Source organism: Mya arenaria, chromosome 1 (genome assembly GCF_026914265.1).
Source record: "Mya arenaria isolate MELC-2E11 chromosome 1, ASM2691426v1".
NCBI lineage: Eukaryota > Metazoa > Mollusca > Bivalvia > Myida > Myidae > Mya > Mya arenaria.
The window spans coordinates 44,769,870-44,796,836 of NC_069122.1; the positions used below are offsets into that span (position 1 = coordinate 44,769,870).

General features: G+C 36.7%; 3 protein-coding genes across 3 annotated transcripts; all 3 read right to left on the minus strand.

Moving 5' to 3' along the window:
* Positions 1-436: 436 nt before the first annotated feature.
* On the minus strand, positions 437-8,655 carry LOC128240129 (uncharacterized). Its single transcript, XM_052956651.1, has 3 exons — positions 8,532-8,655; positions 1,605-1,754; positions 437-936 (listed from the first exon to the last, which is right to left on the minus strand). Exons 1-3 carry the CDS (start codon positions 8,590-8,592, stop codon positions 725-727), a joined length of 423 nt encoding a protein of 140 aa, XP_052812611.1. The 5' UTR covers positions 8,593-8,655; the 3' UTR covers positions 437-724.
* Positions 8,656-10,061: 1,406 nt separating this feature from the next.
* Positions 10,062-19,695, minus strand: LOC128234742 (protein FAM221A-like). Its single transcript, XM_052949201.1, has 8 exons — positions 19,554-19,695; positions 15,452-15,530; positions 14,962-15,056; positions 14,500-14,690; positions 13,172-13,381; positions 12,603-12,716; positions 12,259-12,383; positions 10,062-10,801 (listed from the first exon to the last, which is right to left on the minus strand). The coding sequence occupies exons 1-8, from the start codon at positions 19,628-19,630 to the stop codon at positions 10,709-10,711; spliced, it is 984 nt and encodes a 327-aa protein (XP_052805161.1). The 5' UTR covers positions 19,631-19,695; the 3' UTR covers positions 10,062-10,708.
* An 867-nt stretch (positions 19,696-20,562) lies between these two features.
* Positions 20,563-23,621, minus strand: LOC128236284 (partner of Y14 and mago-like). Its single transcript, XM_052951175.1, has 3 exons — positions 23,501-23,621; positions 22,756-22,852; positions 20,563-21,927 (listed from the first exon to the last, which is right to left on the minus strand). Exons 1-3 carry the CDS (start codon positions 23,550-23,552, stop codon positions 21,465-21,467), a joined length of 612 nt encoding a protein of 203 aa, XP_052807135.1. The 5' UTR covers positions 23,553-23,621; the 3' UTR covers positions 20,563-21,464.
* Between the last annotated feature and the right edge of the window lie 3,346 nt (positions 23,622-26,967).

A 26,967-nucleotide genomic window follows, 5' to 3' on the forward strand; every position in this document is an offset into this window, starting at 1 on the left:
CGGATTTGTGCAGAAAAAGGTCATTTGTCTAGATATATAGGTCAAAACTGAAGTTGAACAGCTATCGCCGAAAAATCCTTGGCAAGCGTACCCGATCCTAGGGTATTTACGAAATAATAACGATTGAAACGTCTTTTAAATTCATTCAGTTGTGTCCATGTGTGTGTTTATTACATACCCCAACCCCACACCCTTGTTGTATATAACATTATGACAGATTGTGAAAAAAAAATAGAAAGAATAACTAGTAAATTACTAATACAATAAAATGGGATTTAAGTTTTGATTGTCGACAACCGTTTTTAAAGCCTATTGAGTAGATTTCAACCCGAAAGAAACGATAAAAAGAGCGATTAGTTCGTGTTTCTGATTGACTTTCCAGAATGTTACATTAAAATCCTTTAAGGGTCTTATTGAAAACAACAACTCATTCTTTACAAGTTTTATGTTTATTTTAAGGAAGAAAAAAACGGAAACACTCGCAAACAGGCCTGTAAACGAGTTAAAAGGAAAACTGATATAGATTTGTATACATAGATAAAACAATGGAAACTTTGTACAGAGACAAGCCCATTCAGTGGCCTAAATTTTAACCAAGATCCTGTTTAAGAGTTCACACTAGCAATGGTAATGATAGTTTGTGGTTTCTCCATTCAACGTAATAAAACAAAGCTTGCGTCGAATAAGGTACGGATAAAACTTCATCCGAGTATTTATTTATCATTCAGAGATGAAGGGTATCCGGAGACATGAAACTATACAAAAGGTAGGCAGATATGCAAACAAAAATCATTATAGTGAACGCAGCGAGCTCACTCCTAGCTCCATTGCACAATTCCTCTTGACAATAACATGTACGTTTGTCCCCATCCTTCTCGCATCCGAGAGATAGGTGGTAGCCACTGGAAACCTTGGGTCGACAATGTCTCTGGTAACCTGAAAATGCGATGACACTGTTAAATAGGACTCTCGCATTCTATAGGACAGCCCATGAACAAAATACTCTGATATCTCAATCTGGATAAACCACGTGATAAACTACGTCATATATGCTACACCAGAAGGCATTTTTTGTTTAAAATGAAGACTTAAAACAAAGAAAACTTTACTTTTACTACACCATTTTAAATGAAACAAAGGGCAGTCTATGACGCTTGAAGAATCCTGCCTTCGTTTTATTACCGGAGTTTGTTAAGGTGATTAGTTTCATCAAACACTTCGACAAACCTGTTTTCAAAGTAATGTTTTGACAGTGCACCGTCAGACGGCCGTTTTGTGAAAAGGTTTATCGAGATGTTTTAAGAAACTAAACTCTCAATCAAACTCTGATAAAAGATCAAAGGCGGGGCTCCGAAAGCGGCGTGGACTGCGCTATTTTATATAAAGTCTTCATTCGGAGCAAAACGTTGCATTCCGACGTAGCACGTAATTTATCAGGTGGTATACACACACTGCAATCAAGGATTCATGACTAGGCATTGGGTGTAGATATTTTTAGCTACTAGTATTTAAATAACTTGGAAATATTATATGCAACTTATTCGTTATATATATAACATTATAGTCTTTAAAATCACGCTGTTTGAACACAATTGGTAACTTACTTGAGCCATTAACGAAATACACCTTGAGACACGTGTCACAGTCATCTCTGATGTAGGTAGCATTTTCCTTGGTCAACTTGAAGACGGAGCTGCATTCCCGTGGCAACTGTTCCGAATTACACTCAAAACACTTCATGGAAAGGCATAGACCTGAAATCATGAAATTCATACGTTAGTATATATACACAAAGTATCTCCCTTTATATTGCACTGGCCTAGCATTAATTTATATATATCGTAAACTTTATTAAAATCTGTCTGTTACTTGTTTCTTAGTCTGTTGGCTTATGATCTGTGTTCAATTTCTAGTATCATAGTATATCAGGGCTACTGTAGTGTTTCTGAAGTGGGTTTGATTAAAGATGTGATAGTATATTGTGGCTACTGTAGTCGTCCTGAACTGTGATCCATAATATACTATAGTAGTGTAGCGTGGCTACTGTAATCGTCCTGATCTGTGTTTCATAACATGCCATGATAGTATAGTGTGGCTACTGTAATCGTCCTGATCTGTGTTCCATGATGTGCTATGATAGTGTAGTGTGGCTACTTTAATCTTCCTGATCTGTGATCCATAACATGCTATGATAGTACATTGTATAGTGTGGCTACTGTAATCGTCCTGATCTGTGATCCATAATATGCTATGATAGTTTAGTGTGGCTTCTGTAATCGTCCTGATCTGTAATCCATAACATGCTGTGATAGTACATTGTATATTGTGGCTACTGTAATCGTCCTGATCTGTGATCCATAATATGCAATGATAGAATAGTGTGGCTTCTGTAGTCGCCCTGATCTGTGATCCATAACATGCTATGAAAGTACAGTGTGGCTACTGTAGTCGTCCTGTTACAGATCAGGGCGACTACAGTAGCCACACTATACTATCGTATCATGTAACAGAACACAGATCAGGGCGACTACAGTAGCCTGACTATACTATCGTATCATGTAACAGAACACAGATCAGGGCGACTACAGTAGTCACACTATATTATCGTATCATGTAACAGAACACAGATCAGGGTGACTACAGTAGCCACACTATACTATCGTATCATGTAACAGAACACAGATCAGGGCGACTACAGTAGCCGCACTATACTATCGTATCGTGTAACAGAACACAAATCAGGGCGACTACAGTAGCCACACTATACTATTGTATAATGTTACAGGACACAGATCAGGGCGACTACAGTAGCCACACTATACTATCGTATCATATAACAGAACACAGATCAGGACGACTACAGTAGCCGCACTATACTATCGTCTCATGTAACAGGACACAGATCAGGGCGACTACAGTAGCCACACTATACTATCCTATCATGTAACAGAACACAGATCAGGGCGACTACAGTAGCCGCACTATACTATCGTATCATGTAACAGAACACAGATCAGGGCGACTACAGTAGCCTGACTATACTATCGTATCATGTAATAGAACACAGATCAGGGCGACTGCAGTAGCCACACTATACTATCGTATCATGTAACAGAACACAGATCAGGGCGACTACAGTAGCCACACTATACTATCGTATCATGTAACAGAACACAGATCAGGGCGACTGCAGTAGCCACACTATACTATCGTATCATTTAACAGAACACGGATTAGGGCGACTACAGTAGCCACACTATACTATCGTATCATGTAACAGGACACAGATCAGGGCGACTACAGTAGCCGCATTAAACTATCGTATCGTGTAACAGGACACAGATCAGGACGACTACAGTAGCCGCACTATACTATCGTATCATGTAAAAGCACACAGATCAGGGCGACTACAGTAGCCACACTATACTATCGTATCATGTAACAGAACACAGATCAGGGCGACTACAGTAGCCACACTATACTATCGTATCATGTAACAGAACACAGATCAGGGCGACTACAGTAGCCACACTATACTATCGTATCATGTAACAGAACACAGATCAGGACGACTACAGTAGCCACACTATACTATCGTATCATGTAACAGGACACAGATCAGGGCGACTACAGTAGCCGCATTATACTATCGTATCGTGTAACAGGACACAGATCAGGGCGACTACAGTAGCCGCACTATACTATCGTATCATGTAACAGGACACAGATCAGGGCGACTACAGTAGCCACACTATACTATCGTATCATGTAACAAGACACAGATCAGGGCGACTACAGTAGCCACACTATACTATCGTATCATGTAACAGAACACAGATCAGGACGACTACAGTAGCCACACTATACTATCGTATCATGTAACAGAACACAGATCAGGGCGATAACAGTAGCCGCACTATACTATCGTATCATGTAACAGAACACAGATCAGGGCGACTACAGTAGCCGCACTATACTATCGTATCATGTAACAGAACACAGATCAGGACGCCTACAGTAGCCACACTATACTATAGTATCGTGTAACAGGACACAGATCAGGGCGACTACAGTAGCCATACTATACTATCGTATCATGTAACAGAACACAGATCAGGGCGACTACAGTAGCCGCACTATACTATCGTATCATGTAACAGAACACAGATCAGGACGACTACAGTAGCCACACTATACTATCGTATTATGTAACAGAACACAGATCGGGACGACTACAGTAGCCACACTATACTATCGTATCATGTAACAGAACACAGATCAGGGCGACTACAGTAGCCGCACTATACTATCGTATCATGTAACAGAACACAGATCAGGGCGACTACAGTAGCCACACTATACTATCGTATCATGTAACAGAACACAGATCAGGACGACTACAGTAGCCACACTATACTATCGTAACAGGACACAGATCAGGACGACTACAGTAGCCGCACTATACTATCGTAACGTGTAACAGGACACAGATCAGGACGACTACAGTAGCCGCACTATACTATCGTAACGTGTAACAGGACACAGATCAGGGCGACTACAGTAGCCGCACTATACTATTGTATCGTGTAACAGGACACAGATCAGGGCGACTACAGTAGCCATACTATACTATCGTATCATGTAACAGAACACAGATCAGGACGACTACAGTAGCCACACTATACTATCGTATCATGTAACAGAACACAGATCAGGGCGACTACAGTAGCCACACTATACTATCGTATTATGTAACAGAACACAGATCAGGACAACTACAGTAGTCACACTATACTATCGTATCATGTAACAGAACACAGATCAGGGCGACTACAGTAGCCACATTAAACTATCGTATCATGTAACAGAACACAGATCGGGACAACTACAGTAACCACATTCTACTATCGTATCATGTAACAGAACACAGATCAGGACAACTACAGTAACCACACTATACTATCGTATCATGTAACAGAACACAGATCAGGACGACTACAGTAGCCACACTATACTATCGTATTATGTAACAGAACACAGATCGGGACGACTACAGTAGCCGCACTATACTATCGTATCATGTAACAGAACACAGATCGGGACAACTACAGTAGCCACACTATACTATCGTATCATGTAACAGAACACAGATCAGAACAACTACAGTAGCCACACTATACTATCGTATTATGTAACAGAACACAGATCAGGACAACTACAGTAGTCACACTATACTATCGTATCATGTAACAGGACACAGATCAGGACGACTACAGTAGCCACACTATACTATCGTATCATGTAACAGAACACAGATCAGGGCGACTACAGTAGCCGCACTATACTATCGTATCATGTAATAGCACACAGATCAGGACGACTACAGTAGCCACACTATGCTATCGTATCGTGTAATAACACACAGATGAGGACGATTACAGTAGCCACACTATACTATCGTATCATGTAACAAGACACAGATCAGGGCGACTACAGTAGCCACACTATACTATCGTATCATGTAACAGAACACAGATCAGGGCGACTACAGTTGCCGCACTATACTATCGTATCATGTAACAGAACACAGATCAGGGCGATAACAGTAGCCGCACTATACTATCGTATCATGTAACAGGACACAGATCAGGGCGACTACAGTAGCCGCACTATACTATCGTATCGTGTAACAGAACACAGATCAGGACGACTACAGTAGCCACACTATACTATAGTATCGTGTAACAGGACACAGATCAGGGCGACTACAGTAGCCATACTATACTATCGTATCATGTAACAGAACACAGATCAGGACGACTACAGTAGCCACACTATACTATCGTATCATGTAACAGGACACAGATCAGGGCGACTACAGTAGCCGCACTATACTATCGTATCATGTAACAGAACACAGATCAGGGCGACTACAGTAGCCACACTATACTATCATATCATGTAACAGAACACAGATCAGGACGACTACAGTAGCCACACTATACTATCGTAACAGGACACAGATCAGGACGACTACAGTAGCCACACTATACTATCGTAACGTGTAACAGGACACAGATCAGGACGACTACAGTAGCCGCACTATACTATCGTAACGTGTAACAGGACACAGATCATGGCGACTACAGTAGCCGCACTATACTATTGTATCGTGTAACAGGACACAGATCAGGGCGACTACAGTAGCCATACTATACTATCGTATCATGTAACAGAACACAGATCAGGACGACTACAGTAGCCACACTATACTATCGTATCATGTAACAGAACACAGATCAGGGCGACTACAGTAGCCACACTATACTATCGTATTATGTAACAGAACACAGATCGGGACAACTACAGTAGTCACACTATACTGTCGTATCATGTAACAGAACACAGATCAGGGCGACTACAGTAGCCACATTAAACTATCGTATCATGTAACAGAACACAGATCGGGACAACTACAGTAACCACATTCTACTATCGTATCATGTAACAGAACACAGATCAGGACAACTACAGTAACCACACTATACTATCGTATCATGTAACAGAACACAGATCAGGACGACTACAGTAGCCACACTATACTATCGTATTATGTAACAGAACACAGATCGGGACGACTACAGTAGCCACACTATACTATCGTATCATGTAACAGAACACAGATCGGGACAACTACAGTAGCCACACTATACTATCGTATCATGTAACAGAACACAGATCAGAACAACTACAGTAGCCACACTATACTATCGTATTATGTAACAGAACACAGATCAGGACAACTACAGTAGTCACACTATACTATCGTATCATGTAACAGGACACAGATCAGGACGACTACAGTAGCCACACTATACTATCGTATCATGTAACAGAACACAGATCAGGGCGACTACAGTAGCCGCACTATACTATCGTATCATGTAATAGCACACAGATCAGGACGACTACAGTAGCCACACTATGCTATCGTATCGTGTAATAACACACAGATGAGGACGATTACAGTAGCCACACTATACAATCGTATCATGTAACAGAACACAGATCAGGACGACTACAGTAGCCACACTATACTATCGTATCGTGTAATAACACACAGATCAGGACGACTACAGTAGCCACACTATACTATCGTATCATGTAACAGAACACAGATCAGGAAAACTACAGTAACCACACTATACTATCGTATCGTGTAATTACACACAGATCAGGACGACTACAATAGCCACACTATACTATCGTATCGTGTAACAGAACACAGATCAGGACAACTACAGTGACCACACTATACTATCGTATCGTGTAATAACACACAGATCAGGACAACTACAGTAACCACACTATACTATCGTATCGTGTAACAGAACACAGATCAGGACAACTACAGTAACCACACTATACTATCGTATCGTGTAATAGCACACAGATCAGGGCGACTACAGTAGCCGCACTATACTATCGTATCGTGTAACAGAACACGGATCAGGACGACTACAGTAGCCACACTATACTATCGTATCATGTAACAGAACACAGATCAGGGCGACTGCAGTAGCCACACTATACTATCGTATCATGTAACAGAACACAGATCAGGACAACTACAGTAGCCACACTATACTATCGTATCATGTAACAGGACACAGATCAGGGCGACTACAGTAGCCACACTATACTATCGTATCATGTAACAGAACACAGAACAGGGCGACTACAGTAGCCACACTATACTATCGTATCAAATAGACTAGGCTAACCATCATTAAAAAAAAGCCTGGACGGCATTTTAGAATGACTAAAAACAGTGCAGCATTGAACGATAGTTAATTTCATTCCTGTGGTGAATGACAAAATCTTAACTACAACATAAATTAAATATCTCTATATCGGTTGAGTTTTGAACATCCAACAATATCAACATGAATTAAATCCATTCAACATGTGGCGATTGTTTGTAAACACTCGTGATCTTGAACCATGACCTGTGTACTGTAGTCTGTGACTTGCGGTATAATTGTTACGTCATCAGATACTGTTCGTTGACTGATCCATTATTATGTACTTTTAAACGCTTTTTATGTTTAGAATTGAAATTGATGCATTAAAATGCAATTACTTTGACTCTTATTTACACGGCTTTGATATGTATCTTGACAATCACCTTTCGCTAAGTTTATTTGCAAACAAAAAGTTTTAACCTGCAATATATGTATTCTTATCTTCTTTCGTCTCCATGACTAAATTCGGTGCACAATTGATATACAAACAACTGATCAAGGTAGTTCGATGATTTTCTTAACATTCAATAGATTTAGATTTAGTTTTAATAACTTGATAACATTCTGTCCCGTTATGATTCTCTCCGTGAACAATAAAGAAAACATAATCAATAATTGATCTAAAGAGTATTTTTTCTACTATTTGTTTAAATTATTTCTTTAGAATATTGATAATTTATTACATTGGTATCAATAAATACAAAGTCTGAAAATAATAAATCTTACTCGGCAGCATCATCAATATCATTTTAATTATTAATTTATCCATGTTGTCATCAATATACATAGATTCAACTTATTCAAAAGATTCGCACGAACAGGATATAACTGTTAGTAATCGATGACAAAGTACTTGTTCTTCCTGTGTTTGTTGTAGGATATATCATCACTTCAAATCAGTTAACAAGAGCAAGTCATTTATGTCCTGTGTTTCATTTATTGGCGTACTATAAATTTCGATTACCACCTAGGTTCGAATTTCAGAAATTAACCCTTAGGCTGCTGATGGCGATTTTAAAGGCTTTGCAAACAACTTGGAACCAGACCAGGCACCGAGTAACTCGGCGCCTGGTCAGGTTCCAAGCTGTTTGCCACTCAGTCAATATATCCCCAAAGTTTTAAGTAAATTGAAAGAAATTTAGAATAAAGCAGACGACATTTTTGAGCAGACGACAATTTACCCAGCATGCAAAGGGTTAAATGTCAGTATCCGCCATTTTGTGATGTGACCATGATTGAAGTCATTGTGTATCATTCCATCCACAAAATAATCATTAACTTAGCAATAAAAAATGCGTACTTGATAGTAGCTATAAAATAGGCATATAGTTCCTAGTATCAGGTCTGCATTTTTTATATATAACCGAGAAAAGGTCATGGACTAATTATAAATTCAGTTGGTGCCTTAAATGGTTATGGCTCATGCATAGCATCAGTTTTATTATGTTTTTTTGTTATGTTTATTATGTTTACATGTTATGTTTACCATAAAAAGTTGTATTTATGTTAACCATATAACAGGTTGTATTTTTATTAACCAAGAAACAGGCTTTATTTATGTTAACCATATACTAGGTTGTATTAATGTTAACCATTTTTAAAGGTTGAATTTAAGCTAAGCATGTAACAGGTTGTATTTAAGTAAATCACTTGACTAATTTTGATGCAACGCGTCAAAGACGCCGCGAATGTTTTCGAGGTACCTGGATACAAACATTCTTCAATTATAGAACGAAATCGGATTGTTAGCTCAATGTCACCACGACATTGACTTTTGCCCAAATAAAGTCAAACTAATTAGGGTGCTGGTCATGTTTTTGGGACATCTACCAAATTCGACGTCTCTATGATTAAGCGTTATTTTAAACTTCCGGTCAAAACAACCATGACCTTTGACGCATTGACCTCAAAGCAATGGGTTTATCTCCTGGTCATGACCAGCCTACCAACAAAGTTTGAGGTCCTTGGGCCATAGCGTTCTTCAAATATTGATTGGAAACCGATTTCAGCTTTCGGCCACCTACAGCTTGACCTTTAATCCATCGACCTTTAAATTAATATGGTTCATTTGCTGGTCATGACAAATCATAATAACAAAAACTGAGGTCCCTGCACCAAAGTGTTCTTCAGAGTAAAATTTAAACCAATTTTCAACTGAAGGTCACCGCGATATTGACCTTTGACAAACTGACCTCCAAATCAATACACTCCATATATTATGGTAATAAAACAAATTTTATCAGTAAAACGGCAATATAAAACACAGATTTATTCAACAAACACAACAAGCTAAACAAACAAGCCCACCCAAGACATGGTCATACAACATTTTGTCAATGAATTATGAAGAAAAAAATCATCAAAATGATCACCGTAACAGACCTACATAAATATACTTATTTATACATGATCTTCGATTTTAATCCAAAAAAATAGTTCACTGTTTTATAGCTTAGTTAATACATTTTCAATAAACTTATTCTCTCTGGTGTAATTGTCCCCTTTAAGGGACTCGTCCACGTTTTTAGGGTCAGACATAGAAATAACTAAGTTCGTGTGTGTAAACGAAATTCTTGTAACAAACATAAAATGTCATCAAAAGTTAAAATCAGAAATATTTTGGTAATAATTATTTTAAAAAGTGACAGAAAATGTTCTATTTTGCCGAAAAGCTGCACTAGCACTTGGAGATTCAATGCTTTTGGGCTTGGATTTACCAAAGTCGGTTCAAATGATATCTTTTGTTGATGTTTGATGATTTTAACAACTTTAAAAAAACTATATCTTTCAACATAACATTTGTGAGAGTGCAGCTTTTAGAGGCGTGGTCATGTTAACAATAGCACATATTGAGAAATAGTATTTTATATAAAACATAGCCATATGGACAATTATAAACAAAATCACTTCTTTGGAGGCTCGATTCTTCTCCCAACTCTTTGTTTACCGGCTGGCAATGCACGGGACGCCCGTGCTCTTTCTCGTTCGGCCTTTTGCTGAAATGTGTGAAGCAAGATCGAATAACAACAGCAACGGTAACCCATGCCACCTTCAGTCTTAATAGGCGCAAAACCAGTCCCAAAAGGGACAAAATCAGCTCAAACGGGACATAACCAGTCTTAAAGGGACATAACCAGTCTCAAAAGGGACACAACCAGTCTTAAATGGACCTATCCAGTCTAAAAAGGGACATAACCTGACAGATATTTTATCCAGAAATTATGAGACTTGCTTTACATGTGCATATCATCTCTAAAATGGATACCAAGTTCCATGCGGATATCCTTAAAGTGGCATTTGTATTTAAAATCAATACATACACCTGTATAACAAACACAAGTTTTGAGTGATAAACCTTTCACTACTTATTAAATGCATGCAATGCATTTATGGAAAATGTCAATTACTGATAACAAGAATGTTATCGTGTATTTAATAGCTGAAAATACACAAATTTTAATTTACTGGTGGGTCATAAAAGATTTACAGTGATCAGTTATAAGGTAGAAATACCGTGTTTTCTTTCAAATTAAACACGGTGTCCTTCATTAGAATCATTGTTTTCGCTATTTATTCATCCTTTACGATAAATGAAAACAATTGTATTAATTGTGGTACATCTGATTTGGGAGTAAGAGTGCATCTTATATATCCAAGTTATGGCCAACAAAAAAGTACTTACAGCGGAAACAACAACAATCAAATGACGATAACGTTGACAACAGTGATATGACAATACGTTTAGCGTTTAGGTTTTACAGAGGACTGACGCTTATTCTCCGCTCGAATTAATCTATGAGTAAGGACTAAGGAGTATTAGTTTTATTACCGACTTCTTTTGGTGCTACATGTTGAGATGCTGGATTCAAATATCAACACCTGTTTGTCCAATAAACATGTTTTCTCTATCGCTGTACCTCTTCCAAGGAAGTAATCCATTAGTGTCAGCTACTTTAGTTAACAGCTTTTTGGGGGTTTTACGACCAACATTTTCCGTGCATCACCTCTGGTAGAATGTTGTAGTTGGTGCATGCAACTTGATGTGATACAAATCAGAGGTTACAAAACCTACCCGCTTCAGTATCTTCTCTTGTAGATACCACATACATGTTATCTACTGGTGCCTGCTACTTGCAGTGATACACATCAGAGGTGAAAGCTACATACGGTTCTTAAAACCTACCCTCTCCTGGTAATTATTCTTAAAGTAGTCCAGTATTACCAGTTGCGTTATCTACTACTAGCAATATTACAAAACTTTTGGTAAAGCTGCATGCGAGTCCATTCGAGGAAGTCCACCAGTATAGGCAACAACAAACATGCTATCTACTGGTGCCCGCTACTTGCATTGTTGCCAATTCTTAGAAGTCCATGAGGACCAGTAAATGCAGCGTCCGTTATTTCAGAGCTACAAAGGTATTAAAAGCAGCTTTTTGTGATTCTTAAAACCTACCCTCTCCTGGTATCTCCGTTCGTAGAAGTCCATGTCAGACTCCCCTGGCCGTTTCATGGCCGACATTCTTTCAGCCAGATCAGCATCTATTTCCTCTTGGCTGGGACCCTGGCCACCGTGTCGGGCTTAAAAATGGGACAAATGGAATGAGACAACTATCATTGAATTTGGATTGTTATGACTTCTTTTTTATATATATATTCCACGTTTGAATTATTAATACCAAGTACAAAATGCACTAGTTAGCAAAACATGGTTGGTCTCGTACTAGTATTTCTTTAGAAAAGAAATAAATATTATTTCATTTAAAAAGAGAAATGGCACTTTGATTAATTTTTTTGAACCTGCAATAGCCCTTTGGTTGGTCTTATGTTGTTTTATAGACTCTGCGTTTACACGTAGAAACGGATGGTCTGATGATGTTATGGGCTGGTTAAGAAACTCATCGGGCGGCGCTCCTGAAACAAAGGGTATTTAAAGTCTAGTCTCCAAACAGACTTAAAATCAATATAAGATTAGTATTTGTTAAAATATACAAATTAATCATGCATAATGTTAAGGTCATTGAACATACCGGTATTAGTGACGTATATATTAGAATTACAGGTATATTCGTTTTACCACAAAACAGTGGATAAGTAGAAGCAGAGTGTAAGTTACGAACTACACGTTCTGAAACTATTATACATGTAGTGTACAAAGCGTTATTATACATCTCGTCGATTTATGAATTTTTTGGTGTGAGAAATAAAAATGGAGAGTCAGGTTCTGTCCGTACCCACCCCTCATAACTATGTGTGAATATGTAGAAATATATACAAATGTACTATATACATTTACAGTAAAGTCATTTAATACACTTTACGTTCTCAGAATAACCTAATTTAATTCAATAAGATCAACTCACACATACCCTGACCACTAGGATCTAATCGCATGTACCCTTCCGCAAGAGACGAGAACCCCGTCAGTCCTCCCATGGCCTGGTAAGGTACGTCCTGGCCCACGGGATGCCCTCGGGCCAACCTCTCCTCTCGGGTCTCAACAACCATGGAGTGAGCAAAGTAGGGCTGACCACACCCACAGGTGTAGGAGCTGGTGAAACCGCCACATTTGCAACTGCCTGGATATACAGAAATTGATAATCTACAAGAGTGATCCATGAGCAGCTCCAGCCATTCCTTAGACAACAATCATGGATGTGTGAGAAGCAAGGTGTGGAAGACTGGAAAAGCCTAGAATAGCGTACCAGTGGAACTAATTTCTGAAGTATCTTTGAAACTTTCAACGATGTCTTCGTCGCCAATCATATTGAGTTGGATAATTATGGCTGACCACAGCCACAGGTTAATGTGCTGGTGAAACAGCCACATGTACACCTGCCTGAAAAGTTAAGGTACGAGCGCCAAATAACGTATCACTTTTTGTATTGTGATAGTTTTTTTAAAGGGTTTTGATTGGTCAGTTCGAACAATATGTGTTTGATTTATTCATAGAAATGTTCTATTTAATGTGTGACGTTGGCTTATCAGTAACGTATGTTTGTGCACATTTGAATACCTTGAACCATTTTAAGTTATGACCAAAGTTAAAGGCTTAACACGCTGACGGACAATCTTTACACTTCGGCCATTTTTGGCATTGACCTGTTAGATGGTGACCGAGATGTTCCGATAGATTGACGACGAGGCCGACGCCGACAACGACGTTACCTCAATTTCTTTCTTCGAAAACCAGACAACTTATAAACCATTTATATAATTAAAAGTTTAGCGCTATTTTCTCCAAACAAAAGAGCGAACGAATTTATTTGGACTGTCTATCTCACACAAAAAGGCCATAAAACGGAATTTACCAAAAATACCAATAGCTATGTAATTAAGAGTGAAAACGCCAGTATTTAGGATTGGCAACGAACGGCTATTCTAAGAACGGCTCACAGTAACTACCGTTTAAGAAAATTCATTCTCCAAACGAGAGCACTCGTCTGGGTTGTGTGTTTTTCAGTCTAACAAGGGACATAAGAGGACAAAAATTACAGCCAGAGTTATGGGCCTGCTGTAAATGAGCGTATTGTCTCTGGTAACATGTATACCAAGTTGTATTCGAATATATTGAGCCATTTTTGAGTATTGGTTAAAAAATTTGCACAGCGGTGCCGACGACGCCGACGACGAAACGAGGGCTTTCACAAAACCATGACATTTTTTTGGAAAATAGACGAGCTTTAAAGATGAATACCTGTTTTGCATTTGTGTGGCGGAACAGCTGAGTGATCTGTGGAGAAATGTTTGCAGGAACACCGGATGGGCTGAGTACCGACCTTGGGGACAAAATGGTAGCTCAGGCAACCACAGCCTTTCACCTTACATGGGAGCAGGATTGGACGTTCCGTGGGTATTTTTTCAAAGTCTGTCTTATGTTGATGGTACCTGATTATTAAATAACATTCCTGGTCATTATCAAATTCGTTACCTCAAAGATTTCTTTCTTTAATCACCATTAACACTGGTCCCAGACAGAATTATAGGCATCTATAGGCCAAAATGTCGGTTTACTAAGTATATGTACAATTTTAGTTACCTATAAAGTTTTCAATTTTGTTGTTGTACTAGTCAACTTGTCTGACGACTGCCCCACGCATTCCATACTGGTGTTTTTTTACCCTAATAAGGTCTACAGCACTGATGGTAAACAACTGACCTATGTTCACAGAAACAGTTATGCTGGGGACCAATCAGATTACAGTCCATGCCAGTTGACGATGTCCAGGCGGTAAATAGGCGATTTTTCATCCGCTGCAATAATCGACCATATGGTAAACCTATATATATATATATATATATATATATATATATATATATATATATATATATATATATATATATATATATATATATATATATATTGGTAATAATATATATATAAAGAAGTTATTTTACTGAAGAAGAAGAACAACAACAACAAAGTGTATTGAAAGTTACCAATTCCTCGTTTAGTTGAATCAATAGTTGTGTGATACATGCAGTTCAAAGAGCCCCAAATCGTGTTTCGCGGCTTATAGAAGTTTTCCCATATTAAAAACATGGTAAAAGCGGGATATACGTCGTTGTTTCTTTCATATTTTTTGTACTCAAAGATTGTATGAGACAGCAAACTGACATTGCTTTTCCATTAGTTCTCTTGCACATACCATGGGAAGCACTTTCTTCTTGTAGGCTTCATACTGCTCTGGTGTAAACGTTACACCGCCGTCATCTTCTCCCACTATTCTGTAAAACAAAAGACAAAACTGCATGACGTTGACGGAGCCTTATGATGCGTCAACAAATATACAGTTTACAAGAACACTGTTGTCTGAACAGATTGCGGATTTTCGTCTATGTATGAGCAGTATAAGGTAAAAAAAACATTCTGAGAATCAGGCTTAAAGGCATGAAGGAAGTGATAGAAAATGATGACGTCAAAATGTGAACGGAGCACGAATTTCTTGTATTTTTCATAAAACTTATTTTCGTCGAGATAATACGCGTTCTCATTTAACAAAACATTAAGCATTGGACAATCTTGAATTTTCTTCATCACCAATAATTATAAGTCATTATAAGCCAAAAACTATACAATGTACACAAAGCCTGTTATTTGTAGAAACCATGAATTGGACAACCATTTCTATGCGGATGATTCGCAATTATACTTATCGTTCAAACCATTAAACACAATTTCAATTGAAGAATCTGTCAATCGCATTGAACACTGTCTGAATGACATAGTGAAATGGATGAACAACAACATGTTAAAGCTAAATGCGGACAAAACAGAATTAATCATATTCTCATCTGAGCACAACTCAAAAACAGTTTCAAATGTCTCCGTCACCGTCGATGGCTCTGTAATCAAACAATCACCAAGTGTTAGGAATCTGGGCGCTTATCTTGACTCAAACATGAAGCTGGATCAACACGTCAATAAGCACAATTGCGACACATTGGCCATATAAGACCTTATCTAACACTGAACGCAACCAAATCTCTGGTAAACTCTCTTGTTACATCTCGCATAGACTACTGCAATGCTCTCCTGTACGGTGTTCCAAAGCAGATATTAAACAAACTACAAACTGTTCAAAATACGGCAGCTAGAATTGTTACGAGGACAGCAAGGTACGACCATATAACCCCCGTGCTACAGGAACTACATTGGCTCCCGGTTCAATGCAGAGTAGAGTACAAAATTCTAACACACACATTTAAAGCGCTCCATGACCAATCGCCTGCGTACATTGTGGAAATGTTAGAAATATACAGAGCATCCAGAAATCTGAGGTCGAAAAATAAGTCACTGACGTTAGTTGTGCCTAAATGTCGGACGGCGCGTTATGGTGACAGAAGTTTCCAGTCAGCATCAGCTAAGTTATGGAATGCCCTACCATCTGACATCAGAGACTGTAACACCTTGCAAAGTTTTAAGAAGGCTCTGAAAACCCACTATTTTATACAGTATTATGGACGATAAGTGTTTTATTATTTTATTTCCGAGTGCATGGATCTATCCGGGATTTAACAGCTTGTTGTTACTTTATCTTTAAATTTTATTGGTTTTCACTAACTCTGAAATTATTATTCTATTATTTTATAGTTATTTCAAACATTTTATATTATATTAATTTTGTACATATGTACTATGCATAAACACTTTGTTTTAATTGACTAGCGTTAATATTGTTATAAGCATTTTAGTTTGTCTATTGTTTTATATCACATTGTAAAGCACTTTTGAACATACTTTATGTATGAAAAGAGTGCTATAGAAATATGGTATATAATAATAATAATAATAATAATAATAATAATAATAATAATAATAATAATAAAGTCACTCACAAAAATGAATTTACCCGGTCACCTTAAACAAACAATTTCGTTGTTATTTTATGCCTAAAAAATTTCAAAGTTACAAAGTTTATTGTATACTCTGCACACATAATACATGTGATACGAGGTTTATAACAAATAAACATACAAAAATTAAATCGGTCAAGCTGTGTAAGTACTAATTTTATTTTATGCCCAAAAAGGATTTGAAATGACAGTTCATTGTAATTTATCAAAAAAGCACGCCAAATTGTTTCCGAACGAAAGGTCATTTCGGAAATGACGCCGCTGTATTTGTGTCCCAGCCCTGTGCGCGGTGACGTTTGAATTGGAATTGAGAGCGGGCTAACATTTAAAAACAGTTTGAAACAGTGAACTATTATTTTTATTTCACTAATGAATCTCCATAAATCACCTGAAAGTAGAAAATGAAACGTCACTTGGCGTCGTTTGTTGCGCCGTCTTGCTCTACCTTACATTTAAAAAACATTCTTCACACTGCAAATTCAATGCACCTAAATGAATATATGCAATTTAAAAGAAGATATCTGTTACATCATAGATAACATTTATCTAAATTGAATGTTTCAGGTACAGTGTCCAGGTAATTGTTTTATTGGCCACCATATTGTGGAGTTCATAATCGCCATTCTGTACATGCCATCTGTTCGCGCTATTTTGAAAAGAAAAGACCAAACAGAAACCGTCCTTGTTTCTGTTACTTTTGAAAAGCTTAATTGTATTGCAGATATATATATGTTTTGCATACATGTAGTTTCAATATGGCATTCTTTGTTAACTTACAATGCATGCTTATCCTTCTCCCTAAAATCTTGCCATTTGATGTGTTTATTTACTTTATTATGATTGAAATTGTACTTTGATGTAAGTGCATGGGATTATTGACAAATTATTCGCACTTACTGTATAGTATTGCGCCGTGAAATTAATATAGTTTAAACAATGAATAGACTAGTTTGAAATTCATGTATTTTGGCAACATGACATTTATTTGAAATTCTATACAATTTTTACATCGATAAAGAAAGCTATTCGCGAACCCAATACCCATTCTATATACTTGTGTACAATACAGTATTGACGAAGACAGTTTAAACTTCATTTATTCAACATATTTTTGACAAACAATAGAACAAAAGATAGCAAAAATATGATGAACTATATATGTGTAATTCAAATGATCACAGATATGTATAATATTTTTAAGATACTAAATTATTCACATTCTTGATTTGAAAAAATAACGATTGTTTTATCTATGCGTAAATACTAACAATATCCATGCATGAAACTGACACATACTGGTAAGCGACCCCTTTTCGGCAGGAAATGGAGATTTTGCCTTCGTTACTTTTGACACAAGATAGATATTACGATAAAACTTTACACTCGCACAGGTTGTATATGTATTAGACTGTACATGTGTGCTTAAGTTAAAAACAATGAATGCTTGGTGTGCCCATGTTATTTCGGCAGCATTTGAAAGGGTTTTATGTCTAGATAAAGAATGCATATGGAATTATACTGTGCCATACGCCATGATACGTATTTTATGTATTGCTCAACGTCAAAGTACTAAGTCACAGGCCGGGTCGAACTCGTATGGATGAAGGGAAAACGTAACACAAGCTTTGAATGAAAATAGGGCATTTAATAATGTACGTATTAAGTATAACAACCAGGTTGTTGGAACATTGAAAGATTGCAAAATTGTTCATTTCACATCCAAATTTAGTTTAAATAACGAACAAAAATACACACTGCACACCCTGATACAGTAATGTTATCATTGTGTTATGATTTATCAACAAGTAATACACTTTCCAAAAGAAATATGAAGTTTATATGTGATGATTAAACATTAAACATCATCGCAAATGCAAGAGATTAAGTAACTAGCTATTGTGTGGGTCGTATACCTTAATACCCTATTAAGACGGCACGTGAGCAATCTACATGAGTTTTACAGCCTAACATGCGTTAGTCTATGGAACTAAGGTGTCATGTAGTCCAAAAAATCGTATGTCAAGTTTTCTAACGAATTTGATATGACATACATCCAAAATATCAAAAAAGAACAAATTAAATGTCTCATCGTACTTTCTCAGAATGTTGCTGACAACACATTTTAAACATTACTGGACAGTACGTTCCAGCTTCAACTCAGTAAAAATACTAGTCCAAATTGCAGACACCTTTTACTGAAGGATACGTTGACGGTTTTTTTACGATTTTTGATATGGCAAATCCTTCACCATTAGGGATTGGAAGAATCCCGTATAACACGTCTATTTTTTAGACTGTAATAATTACCACAAAGTAAGGCTTCTACTAGATTTTACACTTATTCAAACATGCATATTGCTTGTGATTCTCGTGACAATATTTTAGATCACCTACCTTTTGTATTCTAGATAAGCGTCCACACTGGCTGCAGCATTTCCTCCAAACTTCATATGCACCATACGATCACCCATTTTATTGCTTTCAACGTAGAAAATGACAAATCAATGTAACTGTCAAAATTATGTGTGTTGCTATATGTAAACAAACTCTGTGTTAACTAGACGCTTGGTTGGTTAAACACTACTACTAACATTGTGACAGGCTAAAAGCAACTATTAGTTTGTATTAATAAAATCAATCATTAAACCCATTTTATTGTTTTTATCAATTCAACACTTTAAACTTCAAACCATTTCATTATTTGCACTTAATATACGCTATTATAAAAATCCTCTCAGCTTCCATTATATTCTAAAACAACTGTGTTCATACTCATGATCCTGGATTTGGTGTAAAAGGGGGCTATACTTTGACGTCCACCCCAGCCTAGATCCAAAAAAGATGTTGTGTAAGCGAGTTTCAGAGGTTTGGGATTCTCATGCAAAAAAAAAACTTGGTATCTAATTGGGCATTCTACAGTATTTTTTAAATATTTTTCTGCCATATTTATAATAAAAAGTTCACTGAGAAAATATTAGCAGGACTGGTGTGCATCCCCCATCCCTGAATCTGTGATTGGTTAAGGGTATAAGAGTATAAGGGACCCTACAATCATGTTACTCTTTATGAAAACAACACTTGGAAGTATTGTAAAATCTCAACTGATTTTATTTTGTATCAATATTTGCTAATCTTTCAAACACGTGAAAAATGAGTCGATGGTTTACATCACTGGCAGTGTTACAATTTCCAGACCCTTCAAATATCAGCGCAAACAGTTAAAATCATCATATTAAACTGTGACTTAAGTCCCTTAAATGCAGATGTGTCCATTGTTTACTTCATAACACATTCATTTAATATATAAAACCTTTGTTATCATAGAAGGATTTCTGCGTGCATGACATGAAAGGGTTCAATCTGCTCTTTTACCAGCATCATAGAAAAAAAACATCAATATTATTTTACATTTATTATTTATTTTTATTTTGTATTTACATTGCAATGGGTAAAAATCATTCATGTAAGTAATAACAATCAGTTAATAAAATATAATTATCACACCAATCAAATCAAATGCTAAAATATACACATCTGTATATACACCTTGGAGGATCTTTGTCGTAATTCCACAAATCTTATAATGGTAGGAACATCACAACTGGTAACAATTTAGCTTCTTTCATTTCCTCAAATGTGTTTTAAATTGTCTGACTTAAGTCTAAAGGTATCAGTAAATTTTTATTTTTAACTTGACTAAGGTTTTTTCACTTTACACCTAAAGACCTTAAATTCAACGAACCCCAGGACTGTTAATCACTGTGTACAGTGGTTTTTTTTAAAAACTTGTTTAGTCTTATATGGACATATTCATTTCCTTACTTCACAACTACCCTTACATGTATTTACATTGAATAAAATTATGATACATTTAAATATCAACTACTACATTATTTATCAAGTATACATGAACTCACAGATTGTTTAAGAAATAAAACATGACAATTAAAACACTATGTATTGACTCCCTAACTATATGCCATTCTGCATTATGTTAAGTTCATATTTTAATTTCTCGGTCATGACTCTTTTTAATTGCATGTTATACAATTCCATCCGAGCTTTCCAATTTAAATGCACTTTCTGTAAATAAATCACCAAGTTTCAACTCCATTAAAATTGATTGTCAATTAAAACAATCAGCATCTAAATTAAAACACTTAAAAGTTAAAACTTTACATAAACCAATCATCAACCTTCAAGTTCCAATTGTAACTCCTCTATCTCATTAAATTGATTGTCAATTAAAACAATCAGCATCTAAATTAAAACACTTAAAAGTTAAAACTTTACATAAACCAACAATCAATCATCAAGTTCCAATTGTAACTCCTCCATCTCATCAACTAGGGACTGCTTCTTTGAGATCTTATCCAGCTGGTCCTTCTCTGGTTGCTTCAACTCCCCTGTCTCTATCCTTCTCTCCAAGTCCTCAATCTGTTTCACCTTCTTTCTCAACTGTCTGACTTTCCTCAGCGTGTCATGCTTGTCACCCTCAACCTTGTCTTTTTTAGCATTCAAAGAAGTTCTAGCCATTTGTTCTGAGATATTCACAACCGGAAGTCCTGATTGAGTTACCGACACTGTCTGACCATCCTGTTGTTTTTTCTTCTCTTTTCTCTTGGCATTCTTTTTTGCTGCCTTGGACATGTTTTCTGTGTTTTCTGATGGTTGTTTGTTGCTTGCTTGTGGCGCTGTATCAGGATTGAGGCCCGGTGGAAGGGAAGACATGCTGCTCTTCTGCCACTGAACACCTTTGTTCTCATACCTAAAGAATAGTTTGTCGTGTCAGTGATCTTATCTAATGTCAAAAAATTATATACCTGGATTCCTTCAAATACTTGATCAGAGAAGGTACATTGTATGTTGATTTTAATTTCATCTAAAAAAAATTCACGAAAGATATCTCAAACCTTAAATGTTCGACTCAGACCATAATTTTTACCATTTTAGGAATTAAGCCGGGCCTTTTCACAGTCATTGAAATAAAACTTTTGGATGAACAAGCCTGAATTCTTTTATTACTGCTTGGCATGAATTTTTTTAACAAGCCCTGCTATAACAAAATTCAGAATTTGAGCAAGTCCGGAACACATTTAACTAGTGCAGGGCTTGCAGGCTTGTGTTAATTTCAACCACTGTTTTCAGATTGGTAAAAATGCTCTATTTTGACTGAATTTGGAAATTAAAAATTTGCCTAGAAATGAACAAGATTGGTTTTAAAAAATAGACATAAAAGATTAAAGGTATAATTATCAACTATTTCATACAAAAACAATGTGAGTGTCAAATTAAAAAAAAATTAATATCAAAAAAATAGTTTTTGACAAAAAATACCACACAATTTGGAATTTTATCTTCACACTTGGTTCAAAAGTATATATGATTTATCACTGGGAATGTGGACAAAAATTTCAGCCCAAAATTGGTTAAAAAAAGCGATGTAGTTCCTATTTGGTAGTCACTGAAAGTCTGACATCTTTTTTATACAATAATTTAAAAAAAGAATTCAGTGCTATATTTTAAATTCTTTCAAAATAAGCAAATGTGAGTTGGGCTCAATTTCAGCCTTATTTTATACATCTGATATACTTACGTTGGCACTTCTTCCTGTGGAACATAACCTTCCTTCACTCGACGTGGTTTCCTCCATGACCCATCAGGGCGCCGGCTTGCAGGAATAAATTTCTCACCTGCATTGAAGAAATATAAATAAAATGAACTGGATGTCAAAGGCGACATGAGTACAGCAGTATTATCCACCAGTCAATTGTAACCACTGCCCCCCAGGTCCAGAGAATAAGGGGACTTTGACTTTTGGTCCAGCCAAGCCTGGGTAAAATCCCCGCCCTACGGTAAAATCCCAAGTAAATGCCTCCGCACCCCAGGGACCATAGGTAACCCTGCTATTTTTGTTGCAAAGACAAAACCGTAGTATTCACCCGGCACAGCGGGGCCACCTGAAAGGTGAAACCATGGCCCATTTCTCCAGCTATCCCTGGTATACCACTGGACCTGGGTGGGCCTTGGTTTATACAATATTGACTGGTGCATTACATTGATAGCAAACTAATGTTCGAATGTTAACATGTTACAAAATTTGAGCTAGAAAAATGTTTTTTTTTAGTTTTAGCCGTATTAAAATTACATCAAAATATAAAATTATAAATAGCGAGAATGTGAAATTTAAAACCACGGACCTATTAACTAAACATGGTTTATATAGGTCCGCGTTATAACTTATAAATTTAAGATCCGAAACTAGTGTATCCGAATTCTACACACAATTTCACTACCTAGCTTTCAACCCACAAAAAAGATACACTTAAAATGATAAACACCTGTTAATTCATCTTGAACAATTCCCGTTCGTTCGATCGGGGCAGCTGCCATCTCTTTTCTTCTAACAGAAACCAAAGGCAAAGAAACCGACTGCACTGTGCTTTCTCGGGTAGTACTCGTTGCAAAATCGAAGGAAAGAAATAAAACCAAAAAGAAAAATGGTCATAGAAAACCATTCAAAGGCAACCGGCTCGAGGTTTCTTTTATGATTGTAGTTGTTTGGTTTTTATTTTATTTTTTTATTGAAAACTTGAACTGGAACTCAAAATGATAATCGAAAAGAATGTTGTGCCTTGGGCTTCACATCCCTGAAAGACGAAGATCCTCCAGGGTGGGTGGTCCCTGTACACTTATGGAAGAAAGATGGAGGAAAACTTCGTAAAGAACCAGTTGCCACAGCAAATATTTAAACCAACAATACCAGTCGTCGTGTGCTTGAGGAACTAGTCAGCAAGTGTACATCATATCTGGGTTAAGGATTTTGTCATGATTCCCATATCATATATACTCCTGTCACATCTTTATCAAACGTCTACCTTCTGTAAAATATGTCTGCATTTTTCAAGAGAAAATATCGCTTCAAAGCCAGCAATTACCGACCTGTGTCATTGACCTTCATGTGTTGTAAGCTCCTGAAACACATCTCATTGAGTTATATGATGAATCACATCGACAAGAATGGTGTCCTTACAGATAAGCAGCATGGTGTTCGAAGAAAATGCAACTGTGAAGATTCTTACTCTTGTAACGGTCCGCTATAGGCGGATGTGCGTTCACAGTCTCCACTTCTATGCACTTGCTAGAAAGCTCAGCTTTCCTGATGGTTGAAGTGTAACAGTCCCCTGTAGGCGGCAGAGGTCTACAGCGGCGGGTGGTGCGTTCATAATAATAATCCGTATAAAACGGAAGTACGTTCATACCGGATGTAAACTTGGTTGGTAATATGCAAATTAGCAAAGCCCGGGCTATGTGAGAATAGAGAAGTTAGTGTATATAAAGACCAGTGGACCCCTTCATGGTCGAGCATGCTTTTCCCTGAAGGGATCTGTTGGTGTTTGTTTCATTACGCCAGAAAGCTCAGCTATCTGGTGTTTGTAAACTTGATTGACGGCGCACGTAACACTCTTCAACAGTTGGCGAGCTTTTCTATTCCATGATCTAATGAAAGCAAACTGACCTCTTTACAGAACCTGTCGCTCATCTTCGAACTCGTGCCCGATTTTGAATTTAAAAAAAATACATACAGTGAAGTCTCGAGAGGACGAACGGCGCGCGCGGGATCAAGCCTAACGCAGCTGATGGGCGTGGGCAGACCTAACGCTAAAACCGCCATCATGCAAACATTAACAGCAACACTAAGTACTACACTAGTGATAAATGTTCCTTTCCCCGTTGTCTAAAAAACTTTTGACGGTCTCACGGTCTGAGGCGAAGAAAGACTGTTTCAATTATTATTTTATACGAATAATATGAAGAATATTATTAAATTGGATATCTGTGAGATATTCAGAAAATGTCTGATTACAATTTAAGCAACTGTTTTAAACAATTTATACCTTTATTCCTTTTTTAATTCAGTATGTTTTACAAACCAGTAGCAGTACATGAAAAGCACGATTTTTTCCAATACCAATCATTTATTACAACATCAATATATAATAGCATACCAATCTACTGAAAATGTAACATGTTCTCTCTATTTACACCAGGCTAGATTCCAATGAACGAGGCCCAAATGAACATCATCATCGTGACAAGCTTCATTGTGTATATTGCTGCAAAACATAAATATATTTTCCGCTCATTAATGGTTTTACATTCATGATTTTGTTGCATTTATAAATAGTTCTCTGTTAAAGAAAAACATTTCATCTATACAGGCTGATGTTTCAATTTGATGAATGTACTTCGATGAAATAACGATATTAAAACGATTTAAAAATGGTGAAAAACACAATTGTAACATGCCTACTCTAAGACCATTAAAATAGATTTTCAAATATAAGAAAACAATATTTGAAATAAACAATACAGCAAAGAAAAAAATATGTCATACATGTATGGCAAACATGCTTACCAGAACTGTTCAGGTAAACATTAATCTGTCAGTTGAACCAACTACATGCACAAGCTGCTTCCAACTAAATTAAAATCTGCGGGTGAATATTACAATACATGTAAGTCAATCTATGAACAATAGTATGTTATACAATCGCATGCCTAAGGTAAGAACAGCACAATGCAGTAACGCAAAATTAATTAATATTAAAATAAATTTGCAAGAACTGGTATGCCAGAGGCTTTATGAATGCGTCGATTAATTGTTCCAATGGTACCAACTCCGCTTAAGCTAAATGCTTAATTTGATTACCGTGTGCATCTATTAATTTAAACATATTTTATTCAACATAAATATCATGCATTGCAACATTGAATGTCACCAATCACTTGAATTTATTTACTGGAACTCTCTGAACAAAAAAACTGTCAAATAGAACTGACCATATGTTTACAATTTACATAATTGACAACTTCCATACATGTATATGCTAAATTATGCTTAAAATTTTATGTTACTTCAGTTTTCAAACATGCAGCAGTGTGATTTTAATCCATGCCAAATATAACACTAACTTACTTAAGCCAATACAATACTTTGTTACATAGAATAGCATGGCCAGATTTAATTTAAAATTTAATCATGCCCTTGATATCAGAGTTCACTAATTTTAATCAATGTATCAAGATACATTTGCAGGCCCATAAACATGAGCTTAAATATAAATGTTTACGGTAAATCACCATAGCAATGCATACGCGGCGCAGTCCAAATTTATGGTAATTTACTCTAATTCAAAACACTGGCCACATTTTTTAGAATAGATGCATCCTGACTTCATGTATTATTAGTTTGGGATCATTTGGATTATTAAAATATAATTGCATAAGGACTTACTGGCCCTTTGGTGTTATTATTGACGTCTGGAAATGTTCTCCCTGTAAATGATATAGTTCTTAACTCAGATAACTGTTGTTTTAATTAATAAAGTTTAGAAAATATTTTTTTTGCTTAAAATATATTTTTGTCATATAAATTGTCTTTTTATTCAGAAAGCTGAAAACCAACCCATCCGAACATGTAGAAATGCATATTATCAATTTGATATGGCTTTATGACCAGGATTTATTTTCATATTTTTAACTACTGGGCTTGTCCCTGTATTTTTCATTGTATTATTATACTGTTATAGTGTTTGCAAACGTACGTGCTTGTCACCCAGGTAAGTAAAGCACGAATGCAGTGTCATTTTGCATTTTGTTCCTGTATTTTCCATTGTATTATTATACTGTACTACTGTTTGCAAACGTACGTGCTCGTCATCCATGTTAGCAAAGCACGAATAACGTGTCATTCTGCATCTTGTTCCAATGTCTGCCCACGCTAGTAAGTTACATTGTACAGTAT